Here is an 18,215-nt window from a genome sequence, read left to right on the forward strand (position 1 = left end):
TCAGCCATGTATACAACAAAAAGCGACAACATTATCCAAACACAAGCGGCATGCGGTTTCTCTGGTATACCGCACCATAACCCATACCGCATGTCGTTTTTTTACATACCCCTCAAAATAGCTAAAAATTATATCCTTCCATGGTTAAGGGGGTATAAACATGTCCGCACATACCCACGAGCACACGTGGAATATGCGGAAATGACACACACGAGCCCGTACAGGTGTGTCAGATACTCAGAACCAGGGTTGTTCTTTGGACTGAACCGCATCTCAGAAACAGGTAAACCGCATTGCCTTCATTCTCTTCAAGCTTCAAATCCCTCCTGTCCGGTTCACAACCACAGAGGGTGCATAAACAACTTCTTCAACAAAAAGAAGGAGGGGAATGTACGTGCACGCACATCAGCAACCCTGACTCCTGATCCTTCAAGAGCCACATCCGAGCAACACAATCAGTTCAAGCGAGTATTGGGTGACAAAACCGCAGACACTCATGAGTCGCTGCGGACACACCCATAGCTCCGCAAATGGTTGCTACGGAAAAGCCACAACTAAGTCATCACATAGATGAACGAAGCTACTTCAAGGAAAACTCCTCGGTATTGGAGCGTGAAGGAAAGTGGCTAAGGAAGAGATGCAGACGAGATCTCCAATGCTCATAAGAGATCTCGTCGAACAACAAGCGGCCGAACAACGGTAACAAGTCTGCTTATGACTTTGTTACCCTACTTGTAAGACGGATAGAATAAACAATGGTGGGCATTACATGCCTATGACCATGTTTATTTGACCATTATCCAGATTCACATTGTTCGACCAAACATGGCCAAAAATGACGCAAGTATCCAACATTGTTCACCCAACCGTGGCAAACAAAGTCAAGCAACGAGGTAACCGCAAAGGACGTGCGGTTACTTGAGAGCTAATTGGAAGAACATGAACAACCTACAAAAGGGATCATCATTAGATGTCCAATTATTATGGAAGACCACTCTCTTCTTCATTCACCACCTCAAAGGTTGGTTCGAAGTTTGTGCACAACTTCAACCACCATCCCAGAGGTTGGTTCGAAGTTTGTGCACACCCCTAGCAAGGTCTCAAGATTGGTTCGACACACCAACATGTGGCACCCAATCCGAGGCTGAGAATTTCGCATTAGACGAAACATTCTCACCGGTACGGAAGAGGCATCAGATGACCCTTCCAGATCTCCAGCTTGATTTACGAAGAACAAAGCCCATCTACATGGCCTAGGATCTTCTCCAGACTCCAAACTACCTTCTAGACACCATAGTCCAGTACTCCTCCCACATGCAACTTGCATATGGCAGCAACACTAGACTGGGGGGACTCGAAGGGGTATGGTCCCAGATCTCGCGTCAGCATCGACCGCGAGTGACCATTACCCTTATCAAAACCCCCACTAGCTAACAACCTACATGTGTCCGTGCAGGAACGCGCCGACACAGCGGTTGAATCCAATCTGCCCAATGATGGAGGAGGACTTACCTGGAATATGAGAACGGTATAGTGATGCGGCATGGCACCGCATCTGGTGTATGAAAACGGAAGCGTTCACAGCGATGCGGCCTAGCACCGGATCCAGTGAACACTTCTATCAATACAAGGGAGCTGGATAACAGCAACAGTCACCAAGGGCGATGATGCGGCTTGGCACCGCATCTCGCGTATTTCTTGATCAAAGAGTGAGAAGCCGGAACGTTTGCAGTTACCGCAAACAGCGATGCGGCCCGCACCGCATCCTGTACACTCAACAAGTGGGACTGACACCACAGAGCAAGTAGCACCAATGGCAGCGGCCTGTCAGGTCTACGTAAGTGACAGACTGACGTGGCGTCACCTCCACAGCCGACATGCCTGACACACCTGCAAAGGTGCAGCATGCCGTTAGTCTATCCATCCACCTCCTCCTTCACTCCTCGGCTATAAATACCAACCCCAAACCAGGTTTGAGGTATCTTTTCACAACTCTCTCACAACTACTACTAGCATACTTTGCTTCCCAAGTAGATTACTGATTCTCACGCCGGAGAGTGGTAACAAGGAGCACCCCCACCCCATCCTCCTTGTTACGAGTCACGGTTTGTTTCCTTGTGCAGGAGATCAACCGGCAGGCGATCCAGCCAGCGATCCTCGAGAGGAAGGGATTAACCCTTCTTGACAAGACCAGTGTGTTAACCCTGCCCGGTTAACCATTGTTTCATCAGCTTCTTAAAATAAAAAGTGTATAAAGTGTAGGAACCCGTTCGTGCAAAATAAATAAAATTCTTTTATTAACTTGAATTACAAACAAGAACAGAATGATACTGAAAAAATAAATTACAAATACAACTGGAACAGAAAAACAAGAACAGAAATTTAAACAAAACTGGAAAGAAATTAAATGGGAGAATTAAACTGCATTAAACGTCTTCAATGCACTTTAATTCGTCATTTAATTCTCAGTCAAAAGTATTGACTCGTCAGTTTCAAATGCTGAAGTGTAACTGCACCGACATTAACTGCTGGAAGCTTCTTCGTGTGCGCGCGCGCAAGACACACTGGTGCGCGTGCGCCCTTGCGCACGCTGGTCTGCACGCTCATGCGCCGTTTTGGCTCACTTCCATGCGCGCGTGCGCCACGTCACCTGTCAGCCTATACGAGCACGTCACACAGTCGCGCCGTATTGGCTCACTTTGGTGTGCCGCGCACGTCACATCAGGGCCCATGCGCCATGCGCGCAACCGCGCGCCTACTTGCCACGTGTACTCGTGTGCGGACGTGCTAGACTGCCACGTCATGCGCCAGCATGCCACGTTTCTCACCACCTGGTCCTTGCAGCTTCTGTGCTCCACCACGCGCACGTGGTTAAAAATACAAAGGCGGCTCGTAGTGATGTGAGCCTGCGAAGTGCAAAGTGCCCATCAAAGGATGCAGAGTCCCCACTTAAATACCCCTTTAAGTTTCTTCTCTCCTCCTATGTGGGACAAGGTGTCACTTTCTCACTTTTCCTGCATTCAAGTTTCAAACACCAAACTTTGAGCATCGATATCTCATTCATCTTAGCTCCATTTTGGATGTGATTTAGTTCGTTGCGAAGCTCTTCCAACATTGAACACAAACCCACAAATAAATACATAAAACCCGCTCATTTTCTTATATTTATTTCTAGTCCAAAATAGGAAAAATCATTTTCCTATATTTGTGAAAAAAGCTATTTTCACAAATTTCCAACATAAAGGCTCCTAAAAATAAATCCACTACAAAAAAAAAAAAAAAAACATAAACACCCACCACCACCCAAAAACCTAAACTCCCCACCCCTCACCCACCCCCTCAAAAAAAAAGAGGGGGGGGGGGGGGTTAGGTTTTTGAGTGGTGTGGGGTAGGGGTGGGTGTTTGGGTTTTTTTATAGGTTTTTTTTTTTGCCGGGGGGGGGGGGTGTTTAGGTTTTGGGTGGTGGTGTAGTGGGTTTAGGTTTTAGGTTATTGGACACTTGTCACTCTATAAAGCCTTCTTACACTTCTTAAAATTAGACCATGTGTAGTGGGCATGATTCACCCTTGGGCGTTTTGCGCCATGTGGCAGGCTGGACATTCTTGGGCGTTTTCTAAAATAGGTGTAGTGGGATGTGGACATTGTGGGGCATTATGTTTGTAATAAAATTAAATAAAAAAACAATTTAATAAATGTTATTGGACAAAACAATGCAAGCTCAAATCTGATTGGACAAGATCTCCCCCCTATAGCGTTATTTAAAACACGCCTGCACAAAAAATTGCCAATCACGCCCACGGGGGCGGAGGTGAAGGCGTTATCGGGCGGGATTCGGGGGGAAAAACGCCCCACTACGTTCGGTCTTAAGAGCCTTTGTAGAATAACTTAACCCTAATTATTTATTAGATCATGAGTCGATTTCACAAGTACTATGCAATGTCTGGACATATTTATTTCAAGATCATGGTTGAAAGTCTATGAGATAAAATGATAAATTAATACACATGGGAGCGAACCTAAATTTTCAGTGGCTGCATTTAGAAAAGCCGCCGCGGAAAAAATTGGTGTGAAGGTGGAGGTGGGTTGCTTTGGCGCCCAAAAAGGTTTGCTTCTTTGTTTGGAGAAGTCTAAATGGCGGAATTGCGGTTAAAGATAATCTGGAACGCAAGGGGGGTTTTCTGGAGGATAATAAATGTGTTTTGTGTGGTTTTGGTTTTGAATCAGTGGAGCATTTGACCATTCTTGTGTGACCTCAGCTCAGTGTGGTGTTGTGTATGAGTATGGATTAAACTGCCAACTAATGGGCTTTTTGGTTCTGTGAGGGAGTTGGTAGATTGGATTTATAACTTGAAAGGGTCAATTAAGTGGAAAAAAATCATCACTGTTATCTCTTTCGCCACTTTGTGGATTTTATGGAAATCGAGGAACGAATGTATTTTTGAAAGGAAACAGAGTCGAGTGGAGGCCATGGTGGATAAGATCAAAGAAGAGTCGTTTCAGTGGGTTAAGTATAGGTCGTCTTTTGGAGTTCTGGATTGGGAGCGGTGGAGAGATTTTAATGTTCTAGACATAATTATGTAATGTTTTCTTTTTTTCCGTTGTTTGGGATTTCCAGCGTCGTGCTGGCCCCTTTGTTCTATTTTATGATTGATGAATAAAATAGTCGGGGTTAAAAAAAAATACACAGACTTGTACTTGTTATTAATATATACTAATGAAATTAAATAAACAAAAAGTTCCTAAAAGTTGACCATGAAACATAGTTAACTCCATCAAATTTGCTTGCATCATACATACATACATACATTTGAATCTAAGGGATAGATTGAGTATAGATGTAATCTTGGTCCTCAAAGCCACTTTCTTCCGACTCATTTTGATTTTCTTGCTCACCCTTCGTCTTCTTTCCCTGAACCAAATAAAAAAAAAAACAGTAGAAATTAAGCATCTTGATGTATTACTCATGATGTATGCATGTAAAATGTATGTATGTATGTATCTAATGATGATCTAACCACATGGACTGAATTGAAAGAAGTCATGTCTGGTTTGGCATCAAGATTCTCATGAGATAAGATGAGGATGAAGAGAACAAGAGAGAGCAGAGTTGCAGATCTCATCTTAATCATATGTAGAGTTAATGTTGTGGTGATGATATATAACACACTCACACACACATACATATGTATATGTATATTATTATATAATCATTTATACGTTTTGACATATACATATGGAGAAGGGAGTGTGTGTCATGTGTCACGTGTGTGAAACTGTACCATCCTTTGACCTGTCTATTGATTCCAAGACAACAAGCTCGAGCATCAATGGAGTGAGTTTGGCTTCTTTTGGTTTTCTGCAATTCACACACTAATATATATAACTCCAAGATTCGTAAGGCTATCCGGCGTCACGTAGGATGGGTGTGAGGATGGGCTGGAAGGGGATGGATCTAGGGAAATGGAGGATGACCATATATATATATATATATATATATATATGTTGTATGTATATGTGTGTGTGAGAAGGAGGGACGGCAAGAACGTCTGCAGGCCGAGAATCTCGACGTCAACGTCCCTGTGGAAACGGTGTGAAGGCCCAGCGATGGTCTAAGACGGGGCGGGGACATCCCCGTAGCATGTAGCCTAATAATAGAATTAGCCTATTCTTAAGTTTTCTCTATTAAAAAGACATGTGATAATGTTATATCCTATACTCATTTTGTGAAAACGAATTGGAAAACATTTGCGGAAATTTTTAACATTATTACTTTCTATTAAAATAAGGGGAGGCGGGGTGGTAATTGTTTTGCCCATGATAGAATTCTATCACTCGTTAAAATATTCAAAACACCACCGCCAACCCCAGTGATCACTCGTTAACTTTACCACGCGTGGTATTTTTCACGCGTTAATGTATTGTGAGTGATGGTATTGTTGGGTGTTGTTGAGTGTTGTGAGTGATGGATATTGTTGGGTGTTGTGAATGATGACCATTGCCACTAAAAAAGTTGTGAGTGATGGAATAATGGTTGATGACATGGCGGAACTTAATTGAATGTTGTGAGTGATGAAATTTTTGCAAGTGATAACCACCCCCTCCCCCTAATCATTATGAATTTACAATGTAAAGGGTCAATTAAATCAGGTTTAAGTCTTTCCAACTTTATATAAAATATTGTTTTTGCAATAATAATAAAATATTTACAAAACTTGTGGGTCTATAATATATATATATATATATATATATATATATATATATATATATATATCAATATTTTGTAAACAAAAGAACAATAATGTGTTTCAATAATGGAGGTTCCACAATAATATAATTTCTCGCTTTGCAAAAGACACGAATGATGGTGTTGTTTTCTTTTTTCATCTTTTACCCTATAAACTGATATAACTAATTAAAATCTAAAAGAATGACTGGCATTGTTTTTTGTTCATATTAAATTTTGTAGGTATTGTTATTTTCTTGTAAATATTTTTTTTGTTCGTATAAAAGGGCCGAGTCAATCATAAGCTACGCAACATCAACTTATTAAAAGTTTGAATTAAGTAAGCTAAAACAAGCTTGAGTTGAGTATAATCTAAATCGTTCAACTAAAATATGGATTCACAATAATTTTTTCCCGAGTATCTAAATTGTTTAGATTTGTTTATTTATGATGAATCACAACCATTTTTATACATGATTGATATCATGTTTCTAGCCAATAGACTTCAAAAAAATGGTGTACGCCACCATTGGGCGTCCCTCACTAGCCACTAGCCCCATAACCAACATGAGAGAGATAAATCACATGTCTAAGAGTAAATTGGGTGGTCTTGGAGTTTAATACTTTAATCCTATACCTTCACAGTAGATTTCCATATCCTTACCATTGAGACATTATCATGGGGACTGTACCCAATAGCATTGGCGGAGTCACCATATAGAGAACGGTGTCACCCGGCACCATTAAATTCTGCATATCATGTGTTACGCGTAACATAAATTTTTTCAAGGGACGCCATCCTTTTTTTTACGAACAACACAATTATAATAATATAATTTCTGGCTTTCCAAAAGATACAAATGATGGTGTTGTTTTCTTTTTTTATCTTTTACCGTATAAACTGATATAACTAATTTAAATTGAAAGAATGATTGACATTATTTTTTTTCATATTAAATTTTGTAGGTATTATTATTTTCTTGATATCTAAAAGGGTCTAGTCAATCATAAGCTATGCAAGATCAACTTATTAAAAGTTTGAATCTGTAAGCTAAAACAAGCTTGAGTTAAGTATGATCTAAACCGTTCAACTAAAATATGGATTCACAATATTTTTTTTCCCGAGTATCTACATGATTTAAATTTGTTTATTTATGATGAATGACAACCATTTTTATACATGATTGATATCATGTTTCTAGCCAATAGACTTGAAAAAAAATGGTGTACGCCACCATTGGGCGTCTCCCACTGGCCCCATGACCAACATGAGGGAGGTAAATCACATGTGAGTAAATTGGGTGGTGTTAGAGTTTAATACTTTAATCCTGAACCTTCACAATAGATTTCCACATCCTTACCACTGAGACACTATCATAAGGATTGTACCCAATAGCATTAGCGGAGTCACCATATGGAGAACGGTGTCACCCGGCACCATTAAGTTCCGCATATCATGTGTAAAGCGTAACACAAAATTTTCGAGTGACACCATTCTTTTAATCTAAACCTTTCACATACTAAACAAATTTATAGAACTAAAATTAGGCCCAATCAAATAGTCTTTAATAATTCACTTTATATTAGTAAAGAAATAAAGGCCCATGTTTAACTTTTAGATCTTTTAACCTAATAACATTATAATGCATGTCCAATTATATGTTTGTTTTCAATGATATTTTACTTTTATTATAATATTGAATTTTATTATGTGATTCGACCAACTTGACCCTAATTCAAAAATTTTAACTTGGGGTTAATATAAACCAGTTTATAAAAAATGATGCGATAAAAAAAGTTTAAGGTTACATCCCTGTCCAATAAACTTGGTAGCCACATAAACTAAAAACAAGTAAAAAGCGAAATTTAGCAAAGCTTTTCACCACCAATTTATAAGTTTGGGTGTTGTTAGATAACTTTTAATAATACAGCATTTACATCAAACTGAGTGAGGCAAAAATGACTATTGAATGTTGTTACCATGTTTAATCTAAAAATGCAATTTGACACATTGCCACCATATATATTGTGTATGTTTAACTGGGCCGATTTCAACCTTCAATCATTCATATGGAAAGAGGGCCCAATGGCGATGACAACGATGAGAACTTGGAAGTTTATTGAAGAAAATTTTCTCAAGTAAAAAGTAAAATCGTGAGCTAAGACCGTGGGGTATGGTGGGGCGGAGGTTAGGGGCATGAGTTGACACGTGGAGTTTGAGCCTCCCCGTCAGTGAGTGACGTGTCCGTGGGGTATGGCAGGGCGTGGCTAGCCCGCGTGTCTTGGCAGGTTTATTAAAATAAAAATTAAAAAAAAAACCAAAAATTAAAAAATACACACAACTTTAAAAAAAAAAGCCTAAAACTTTATTAAATTCCTAAAATTTACAAAATTCATAAAAATTACAAAAAAGCCTAAAAAGGATTACAAAATAAAAAAAAAAAACATAGAGCGTTAGGTAGATTTGAAAAGGGCAAGCTTGTCGAACGGCTTCCGCTCCTTGCCCTGGAACTCGATGTTCGCCACCACCGCCCGGTCTTCGTGGCTTATCTCACCGCCCGGGACGCTGTCGTAGTAGGCTTTGAAGCGATCGAGTTTCGGTCGTAGCTCGCGCCATTTGTGTTGGCACGCGTTTAAATTGTGTCGGTCGTTTCCCACGTTATGCCGGTAGCTAGCAAAAGCTTCCGGCCAGTAACGGGTCTCCCCGGGTTGGTGGCCCTTTATCGCTTCAACGACACTCATGACAAGAGCTAGATCTTCCTCGTGTGTCCAAGAGGCCATCGATCAAGAGTGTATAGGTAGCGGGTTCGATCCAGACTTAGAGTTCTAAATTGACCAAAACTATTCTATTAGAGTCTATGAAATCTCAAACCTAAGTACTAGTTTTTCTTAGAAAAAGTTTGGCCCCTTTTTTTTTATAAATCTTAGCATACAACTTTGATATATTGATTTTTTTTATGTAGTTTACTTTGTTTACAAAATGGATTCTTATACAGAGAAAGAAAATATTAAATCTTGAGAAAAATAACTTTTCAATTTAAAGAATAAAGATAAAGATGAAAGTCACTTAAATTTTAATCATTTTAATTTTTGTTAACCTTTCATTTATGGTTAAATAATTATGTTTTATTATTATAATCTAATCTAATCTAACTTATAATAAAACACTCCAAATAATGCCACATGGCATTTTCTCATTCAACTTCTTAAATTTTATTTATATTTGTTTAATAAATTTCTTTTAATATTAATATTAATTAATAACTAATATATAGATATCACTTATTTTTATAATTATTTTTATCTAAAATTAATAAATAACTTCAATTTTGCAATTTAGACCTTTTGTTTTTTTTACTTTTAACCAAAAGTTTGTCATCATTTGCAATTTAATCTCAACTAATAAAACACTCCAAATAATGCCACATGGCATTTTCTCATTCAACTTCTTAAATTTTATTTATATTTGTTTAATAAATTTCTTTTAATATTAATATTAATTAATAACTAATATATAGATATCACTTATTTTTATAATTATTTTTATCTAAAATTAATAAATAACTTCAATTTTGCAATTTAGACCTTTTGTTTTTTTTACTTTTAACCAAAAGTTTGTCATCATTTGCAATTTAATCTCAACTCTTTTTTATTTTCATTTTTTGTCCAACATATTTTTCATCTTTCCCAATTTTTTCGTTTCATTCTAAATTTTGTGAGTTAACGCACCGCAACGTGCGTGTGCGGTTCAACATTTTTTCGTATATTTTTTCCCGTTTGACTGGCCCGTCGCGTCACATCTATTTTTTTACGTTTGATAAGTTCGTCCAACACGCGGGTCCTGGATGGACATAGTTATTTTTTCTATGTTCTACGTTTCGGTTTAATTTCTCAGCAACGAGCGTGTGTGATTGAAAGATTTTACGTCTGCTTTTCGCTTGGCGTTATTTTTTCCCCGTTTTTATTTTTTTTTTACGAGCTTTTCCGGTGTTGGTGGTCGCTGACAATGGTATAGTATTGCTACTACTTAACACAATTTTATGACAACCACTGCAACGCATAGGGCTTAATACTAGTTATTTAATAAACTTATTTTACATTTACACATAAAAACTAAATAAACAAGAAACCGACCCAACCAAGATCATTCAAACCTAAAAAAATTGATCATTTAAGGGTAGATGGGGCAGGAGTCGGGGCTGGCTCATGTGGGTTGAAGCAGGTTACACAGGACCATCGTAACTAGTGTTGGTTCGAAGCACGACTTCAAAGCCAGATTCACCAACCCATGCTAGATAAAACAAAAAAAAAAGACGCTGCCAAACAGAGTGGGTTCAAATTTCAAAACGTGCTAGAAAGGCGTCACCTTCCTTTCCAAGATGGTCATGATTGAATTAGGTAGTGGATTCAAATGAGATGACATTTTTTTTGAATGACAAATTTGAATCATTAATGGACCACTGGAGTATCATCGTACTACCCGATTATATTTATCTCCACTAGACAACATGTATTCAAATGGGTTACTAAATGGACACCCCTCCTACCCAACTAGGGGTGTGAATTTCTGACATGACCCGAAAACACGACACGAACTAACACAAAATTCACGGGTTTAGGTTTAGTGTAAACGGGTTCGGGTCAGTTTCGGGTTGAACCCATGAACCCGTTTAGATTAACGGGTCGGGTTGAACCCACCAACCCGCAAACACGACCCGTTTAGCACCCAAGTACCCAACTAAAACCATTCAAAGCCCCAAACATTTTGTGGGGCGGCTGATGGTCTGGAGATTTTCACTATCAATTTTAAACCTTTTGCAATCTTGGATTGGATGTAGAATTTTATACGATTCATCCACCCCACTATAATCTTTATAGTGGAATGCTTCCATCATCATATATTAATAGATAGATTCCACATTTCCACCTCATTCCAGATCACTCACTCATCCACATACTAACAACTTTGATTCCACCACGCCACCCCTTCCTTCCTTCCTTCCATTTATATCTATATCTTTCCCGTGAAACTCTTCAAGATTTTTATAAAACAAACAATGGCAAACAGAAAAACTCTCACTTATATTGTAAATGCCAAGTGGGTCTCTAATCTTTCTTTCATCCGACGGTTCTCATCGTCGTTGCAGCCACCGGAGCTTCCTCCGTTTGATTACCAACCGGTTCCGTACAAAGGCCCGTCAGCCCACCAAGTGTTTGAGAAAAGAAAAAAGTTTCTTGGGCCTTCTCTGTTCCATTACTACCAGAAGCCAGTAATCTTGTTTCCCTCTTGTTAATTTTATATATATATAATCTTGTTTAGAGTATATGCATGTATGATGTATGTGTATGTATGCTTCAAATAAAGCCTACCCAAAAAAGATTGCAACTTTTTTTTTTGTCTAGAATTTGACTGATGGAATGGTTAATTAGTTACACAATATGGGTGTGTTTAGTTGTATGGATTGACCTAAGAGGCTTTACAGTTTGGATTATTATTATTATTATTTATTTATTTATGATTTTTAATAGCGTTACAGTTTGGATTTGAGAGGTTAAATATGATGTTTGGAGGAGGTGAATTTAATGATTTGTGTTTAAGAAAGTAAAAGGATTAAGAAAATGAGCATGGCTGTCAAGAATGGAAAATTTTAGATATTTTGACTTTATTGTTAGTTTAGGAGCTGTTTGGCAACATCTGAATGGATAAGTGCTTAACCAGTAAGAGTAAGAGGTCTGAACCATTAAGAGCTTGTATAATGTTTAACCGTTTAGAGGCAAATGTCTGACCAATTCAAATTAGAGGTCTTAACCATTCCGACTCTGTATAATGCTTAACCATTCAGAGGCAAATGTCTGAACCATTCAGACATCTGCTCATGAAACAAACTGAACCATGAACCATTAAGTGCTGAACCAGTAAGAGGTCTGAACCATTAGTGTTGATGTTGTGTGTATATTTTATATTTTGTTATGGTTGCAGCTTAATATAGTTGAAGGGAAGATGCAATATTTGTTTGATGAAGACGGGAGGCGATATCTTGATGCGTTTGCGGGGATAGTTACGGTTTCTTGTGGTCACTGTCATCCAGAAATTTTGAGGGCTATTGAAGAACAGAACAAGCTTCTTCAGCATGCTACAACTATATATTTACACCATGCAATTGCTGATTTTGCAGAGGGATTAGCAGAAAAGATGCCTGGGAATCTAAAGGTTGTTTCCCTGTTTATGTTACACATTTTTTTATTTGCTTAGGTTTGCTATAAGATTTAACCCTGAGGGGTTGGCCTCAGTGGCAACCCAGAAATTATTTGCTGGGGTGCGGAGAAGGTGTTCAACCATATTTTCAAGGGGTGTGGTCGGGTTTTTTGCCTAAAATATACACTAAATTTTTTTTTTCAAGGGGTGCGGCCGCCCACCTTGACCAAAGGGTAGGTCCGCCCATGGTTGGCCTAGTGATAGATTCAGTAATATTTGGTGCTTGACTTAGAGGTGGCAATTCAACCTGTTTATCTACGAATTGGTTGGTTCGGGTTATGATATATTTTCAACGGGTAAAATACTCGAAGGGGGTAAATTTAGGAATAAGTAGCTAATATGGAAACGTGTCAAATGGGTTGAAATTTATCCAAAGTGTAATTTTAGTGCATAAAATTTCCTATGTGATTTTATTCGAAGAATTTGTTTTTTTTTACGTAGTAATTGTTAATAAAATATACTTGGACCATGTGTACTAGTTTGGTCAAAGGTGCCAAATTCATATGTTACTTTTGATGACTCTAATGTATATTACCCCTCATTTTCTTATGTACTTTTTGTTTGGGCTTTTAATGTCACACTTATCGACTGTTGCCTCTTAAATAAAATGGTTCAAACTGAATCGCTTTATTTTTACACACTGTTAATCCCGCTGCTACTATTCATATAATTTAATGCAGTGGCCAATTTTTTTCATGAAAATTATTTAGAAAATACTAACTTTGAAGTTAGTACTGTTACAAGAATCTGTTTTGTAAATGTTTGGTTTGATGATAATCAGGTGGTGTATTTTGTTAATTCTGGAACTGAAGCAAATGAGCTGGCAATGCTGATGGCACGACTGTATAGTGGCAATCTCGGGATGATTGCCTTGAGAAATGCATACCATGGTGGAAGTGCTGGAACGATTGGATTGACAGCTTTAAAAACATGGAAGTATCCGATACCACAGGTATTTCTACTCAATGAATTTTGAAAAAAAACTGGATTTTCATCTAAATTTCATGGGTATAAGTTTCATTTGGTGAATTGCGTAATGGGTCACACAAGTTCGAGTCAAAACAAGTAATATGGAGTATTTGAGTGAGTGTCGGTTGACCTATGGGCTTGTTCTCGCACAGTAGCTAACCTTGCTATTAATACCATTTTTTTTGTAAAATCTTGTAGGGTGAAATTCATCATGTTGTAAACCCTAATCCTTACCGTGGGGTGTTTGGCTCCGATGCTAGTCTATATGCTCAAGATGTACAAGATCACATTGATCATGGTACGTCAGGAAGAGTTGCCGGTTTCATTTCTGAAACCATTCAGGTTAGTTTTAACTTTTAAGTTGGAATCTTGTTTTATATAATAAAGTATCAAAATTAATATTAAAATTGGAATCTTGATTAAATTGCAGGGAGTTGGGGGAGCGGTTGAATTGGCCCCTGGATACTTGAAAATGGTATATGAAATGGTACGTAAAGCGGGTGGTGTTTGTATTGCTGACGAAGTTCAAACCGGATTTGGTCGCACAGGAAGCCATTACTGGGGGTTTCAAACCCAAGATGTGATTCCTGATATTGTCACTATGGCTAAGGTAAATTCTCATCATTCCTTCGCTTCCTTTTATCCCTCCCCTTGTTGTACGTGTTTTCCTTTCTCAAACCATTTTTAGGCAATGAAAACATGTCCCATAAACTTTGCAAAATGGGCGGGATGAGTTGGGTAACGGGTTGAATCATGTTTGGGTTGAAACATGTTGGGTTTGGTTCACCTGCAACGCTTTTTGTTCTTTTTCTAGTTAAAAAAAAAAAAATATTTAATGTGTTAAGTATTATTGGCGTGCAAAGACGGTTCGGTTATGTAGGCTTAATTATAATAATAACCGCACTTCGGTTATGGAGAATTGCTTAACCATAACTATATTCAATGGTCGGTTAAGCATGGTTCGGGTAACCGTTGATTATGGGTCGATTTTCGGTTAATTGTCCAATGTATCTTGTTATTGCTTTGTTCCAACTAAAAATGGTTCGATTGTGGTGTTCAATGCTCGGCTATACATTGAAATATGCATGGTTCCTGTCAAAAGCTTTATCGAAAACATTCTATGTACAAATAAAGAATAGATCTATAGATTTACAAAATATGAAACGGCGTAACGAACTATACAACCTGAACGGTCTCTATTAGTTTTTAGAAACACAAAATTATGATTTATAAAAAAAAAATAATAACAATAGTTAAGGCTCCTTAACCTGATAACCAAGTAGCAACAAACATTTCAAGCTATTAAATAATAAAAACATAATGTTTACCAACTTGAGTTATATATTTTAACAATTTGGTTCTGTTTCGGTTAATTGGCTTATGGAAGATTGTTTAACCATAACCGATCCGTTTGGTCGGTTTTCGGTTATTTTTTTGGTTAACGGTTCAGTTTCGGTTATGGTTCGGTTTTTGCAAATATTACTAAAGCTATGTTGTTACAATAAGTATCCGGATTTTCTAATAAAACGATTTTGAGGTTGTATGCATTAAAAATACACTCTTTTGACCCATTTGGTCCGCTTCCTTTAAAGCAGTTTTTTTAGTTCGGCCCCTTAACATGTAAAATAAACCTAGTTCAACCCAAAATTGGCATTTTTTGTCCGACTGGTGAATATTTAAAGAATCTTACCCATGTGGCTATTTTCCGAATATCATGATATATGGGTTATCCAAGTAACATATTTTAATTAATTATTTCAGGGAATTGGAAATGGTTTACCGTTAGGAGCTGTGGTTACAACACCCGAAATAGCACAAGTAATGTCGCAAAAAATACAATTCAACACTTTTGGAGGGAACCCGGTATGCTCGGCCGGCGGTCTTGCTGTGCTCAAAGTTCTTGATAAAGAAAACCGTCAAAAACATTGCGCCGATGTTGGTTCCCATTTAATCACGCGGTTGAAGAATCTTCAACAAAAATATGACAGTAATTAATTTACTCTTGAACTTGACATTATTGAAATAATTTCACATTATGAGTATTTCTTATAGAAGTTAATATTGTTGTTTAGTAATTGGAGACGTGAGGGGGAGAGGGTTGATGGTTGGCATTGAGCTTGTGACTGACCGGAAAGATAAAACGCCTGCTAAAGCCGAAACTGCAGTTTTGTTTGAAAAACTACGTGGTAAGCAGATTAATTTATTCATGTGCAGTCAATGAGTTGGGTTAACCTGGATTGACCCATTTATAGGTAACGGGTTGGAATTACCACCTTGAATAGGTGGCAAAATGACCGAATCAGATGGGTTGTTTAACAGTTCCAACATGTCAATTATGAAGCGGGCTGAAACGGTTTCAATAAAAAAATTGGTCCATTTTTTATATAATTTTGAACATGATTATAAAGATATGTTTTTTTTTTTTTTTTTTTTGTATTTATGAATGTAGAGCTAGGTGTTCTGGTTGGCAAAGGTGGATTGCATGGGAATGTTTTCAGAATAAAACCTCCTATGTGCTTCAACAAAGATGATGCAGGTAATCAATCCTCTCTTCTCTTTTCTTCATATACATATTCATATGATATACCTACACAAATACATATACATTTTGTATGTGCAGATTTTCTTGTTGACGCGTTGGATTATTCAATGTCAAAGCTGTGATTGTTGGGAACTCAATCTGTGGTCAGAAGTCCCGAGTCATGTGATCTTCATGCGAAATATCAGCTTTGAAACGTTAGCCAACCTGGCTAGTTCCTATCCCGCGCTTTAAGGGTTGTGTTACTGGTCGCATTTTCAAATACCTTGATGAATCTGCTCTGTTTTTATTATTACTTCCTTTTTATTACAGACATTGTCCTGTCATTCAAAACCAGGAATAAAGTCTGGGCACATGAAATTACATGGCTCGCCCCTTTTGTCACATATGGGCTAAAGTTAGTAATAATAATTGGAATGAGTTAATTACTGTTTTCGTCCCTGTGGTTTGTCAAAAATCACTATTTCAGTCCATTAGTTTAAAAATTGCGATTTCAGTCCCTGTGGTTTCACTTTCGTAACCATTTCAGTCCACCTCGTAACCATTTCAGTCCATGTACTAACAGAATAAATGGATTAAAATGGATTAAAATGGTTACGAAAGTGAAACCACAGGGACTGAAATGGTTACGAAAGTGAAACCACAGGGACTAAAATCGCATTTTTTAAACTAATGGACTGAAATAGTGATTTTAGACAAACCACAGGGACGAAAACAGTAATTAACTCAATTGGAATTGTATAATGTGATATGTGAATTGATGGCACTGTTTATCTTTTTGGAGATTAAGTTCTAGGTTTAATAATTATTATTACTAAGATAATGGTGAAGCTAATTATGGTTCATGTCTACATAGTTTTATGTTATAATTTACATAAATGGTTTGTGTGCTTTATTAGATTTTGAATTTCGTCGTTAAATTCGTGAAGTTGTACACGCGGTTCCTTACATATGGCATTTCGTCACAAAATTTAATTTTTAACACTAACAAGCATTAGGGGTGAGCAAAAGGAAAAACTCGATCCTACCCGATCATTACCCGACCCGACCCGAGAACCGATCAAACATAAAATACAGAACCGATTCACTACCCTAAATATAGGGTCGGTTCCGGTCCATAGGTCCAAGTCGGGTTTCACCATGAAAAGAACCGAGAACCGACCCGACCCGATTTTATATGAAAAATTGGAACCGATCGAAATACCTAGGTACTTAGGTTCGGGTCGGGTTGGGTATATTTTCGGTTCGGTTCTCGGTTTTTTTCGGTCCGGACCTAAACTTGCACACCCCTAACAAACATTAGAAATGGTTGTTAAAGCAAGGGGTAAGCATGGGCGTAGCATAGTGGGGGCGGGAGGGGGCGGCCGACCCCTTGAACTTTTCGCTCAGTAGTGGAGAGTATGTAGTTTTCGTATAGAAATTTTTAGGTATATACGTTTTCGACCTCCGGTTTTATAGAATTTTTTGGGGATATGCATTTTCGACCCCCAATCGGAAATCTCAAGCTTCACCACTAGGGGTGAGCAATGTTGAGAGGCAAAACCGGGTAGAACCCGACCTGACCCGAGACTGACGACATGCCACTCGAACAGCTTACCTAAAGTATAATCATACTGTGAATTTTGATTTCTTTCTCTTCTTTTATATTTCATTTGCATAAGAAATTGTAACAGAATTGAAAATTTTGACCGTTGTACAACGTCTTTTTGACCGTTAATAATTTTTCTTTTATAATTAATGGAAATCATGGCATATAAATCATCCTTTCAAAAATTTGATTACATTCTGATTTTTCCAATGGAATCAACTCCTCATAAGGCTAGAAAAACCAATTCAAGCCAAAACAAAGGCAAAGATGAAGCTCAATTCTCTCAAAATCAACCTCAATTCAACCCACAACACCCTCCACAATTTCAACACTTTTCACAAAGTCAATCCCAATTCTCCACATTTTATCAATTTTCACAACCCGTTCCGACACAACACTCAAACAATGAGTTCCGTCCCTCGCAAGACCTACAAGAATTGTTTAAGATCGTTTCTGAATTTAGCAATTTCTACAAAGAAGATCTAGAGGACAAAAAACGGGTTCGAGCGGAGAAGTTGCGCCTCAAAAAGAAGAAACAACAAAGTGAAATTCTACAAAACCAAGAGGCAGTGCGCATGATGCATGAACAACAAAAGGACAAAGATATGGACTTCTTCCTAAAGCCGCATGATCATTTGGA

The 18,215-nt window shown here is 37.9% G+C and overlaps 1 protein-coding gene and 1 long non-coding RNA gene across 2 annotated transcripts; one reads left to right on the forward strand and one right to left on the reverse strand.

Annotated features, from left to right (window-relative positions):
* Positions 1-4,669: 4,669 nt before the first annotated feature.
* On the reverse strand, positions 4,670-5,217 carry LOC110905888. Its single transcript, XR_002573508.2, has 2 exons — positions 5,016-5,217; positions 4,670-4,909 (listed from the first exon to the last, which is right to left on the reverse strand). It is a non-coding gene; the product is annotated as an uncharacterized LOC110905888 (long non-coding RNA).
* A 5,780-nt stretch (positions 5,218-10,997) lies between these two features.
* On the forward strand, positions 10,998-16,371 carry LOC110903697 (alanine--glyoxylate aminotransferase 2 homolog 1, mitochondrial). The gene is made up of 9 exons (XM_022149478.2): positions 10,998-11,493; positions 12,204-12,434; positions 13,261-13,431; positions 13,647-13,790; positions 13,879-14,058; positions 15,210-15,435; positions 15,521-15,634; positions 15,898-15,984; positions 16,069-16,371. The coding sequence occupies exons 1-9, from the start codon at positions 11,281-11,283 to the stop codon at positions 16,110-16,112; spliced, it is 1,410 nt and encodes a 469-aa protein (XP_022005170.1). The 5' UTR covers positions 10,998-11,280; the 3' UTR covers positions 16,113-16,371.
* The last annotated feature ends 1,844 nt before the right edge of the window (positions 16,372-18,215 follow it).

Source organism: Helianthus annuus, chromosome 14, assembly GCF_002127325.2.
Source record: "Helianthus annuus cultivar XRQ/B chromosome 14, HanXRQr2.0-SUNRISE, whole genome shotgun sequence".
Lineage (NCBI taxonomy): Eukaryota > Viridiplantae > Streptophyta > Magnoliopsida > Asterales > Asteraceae > Helianthus > Helianthus annuus.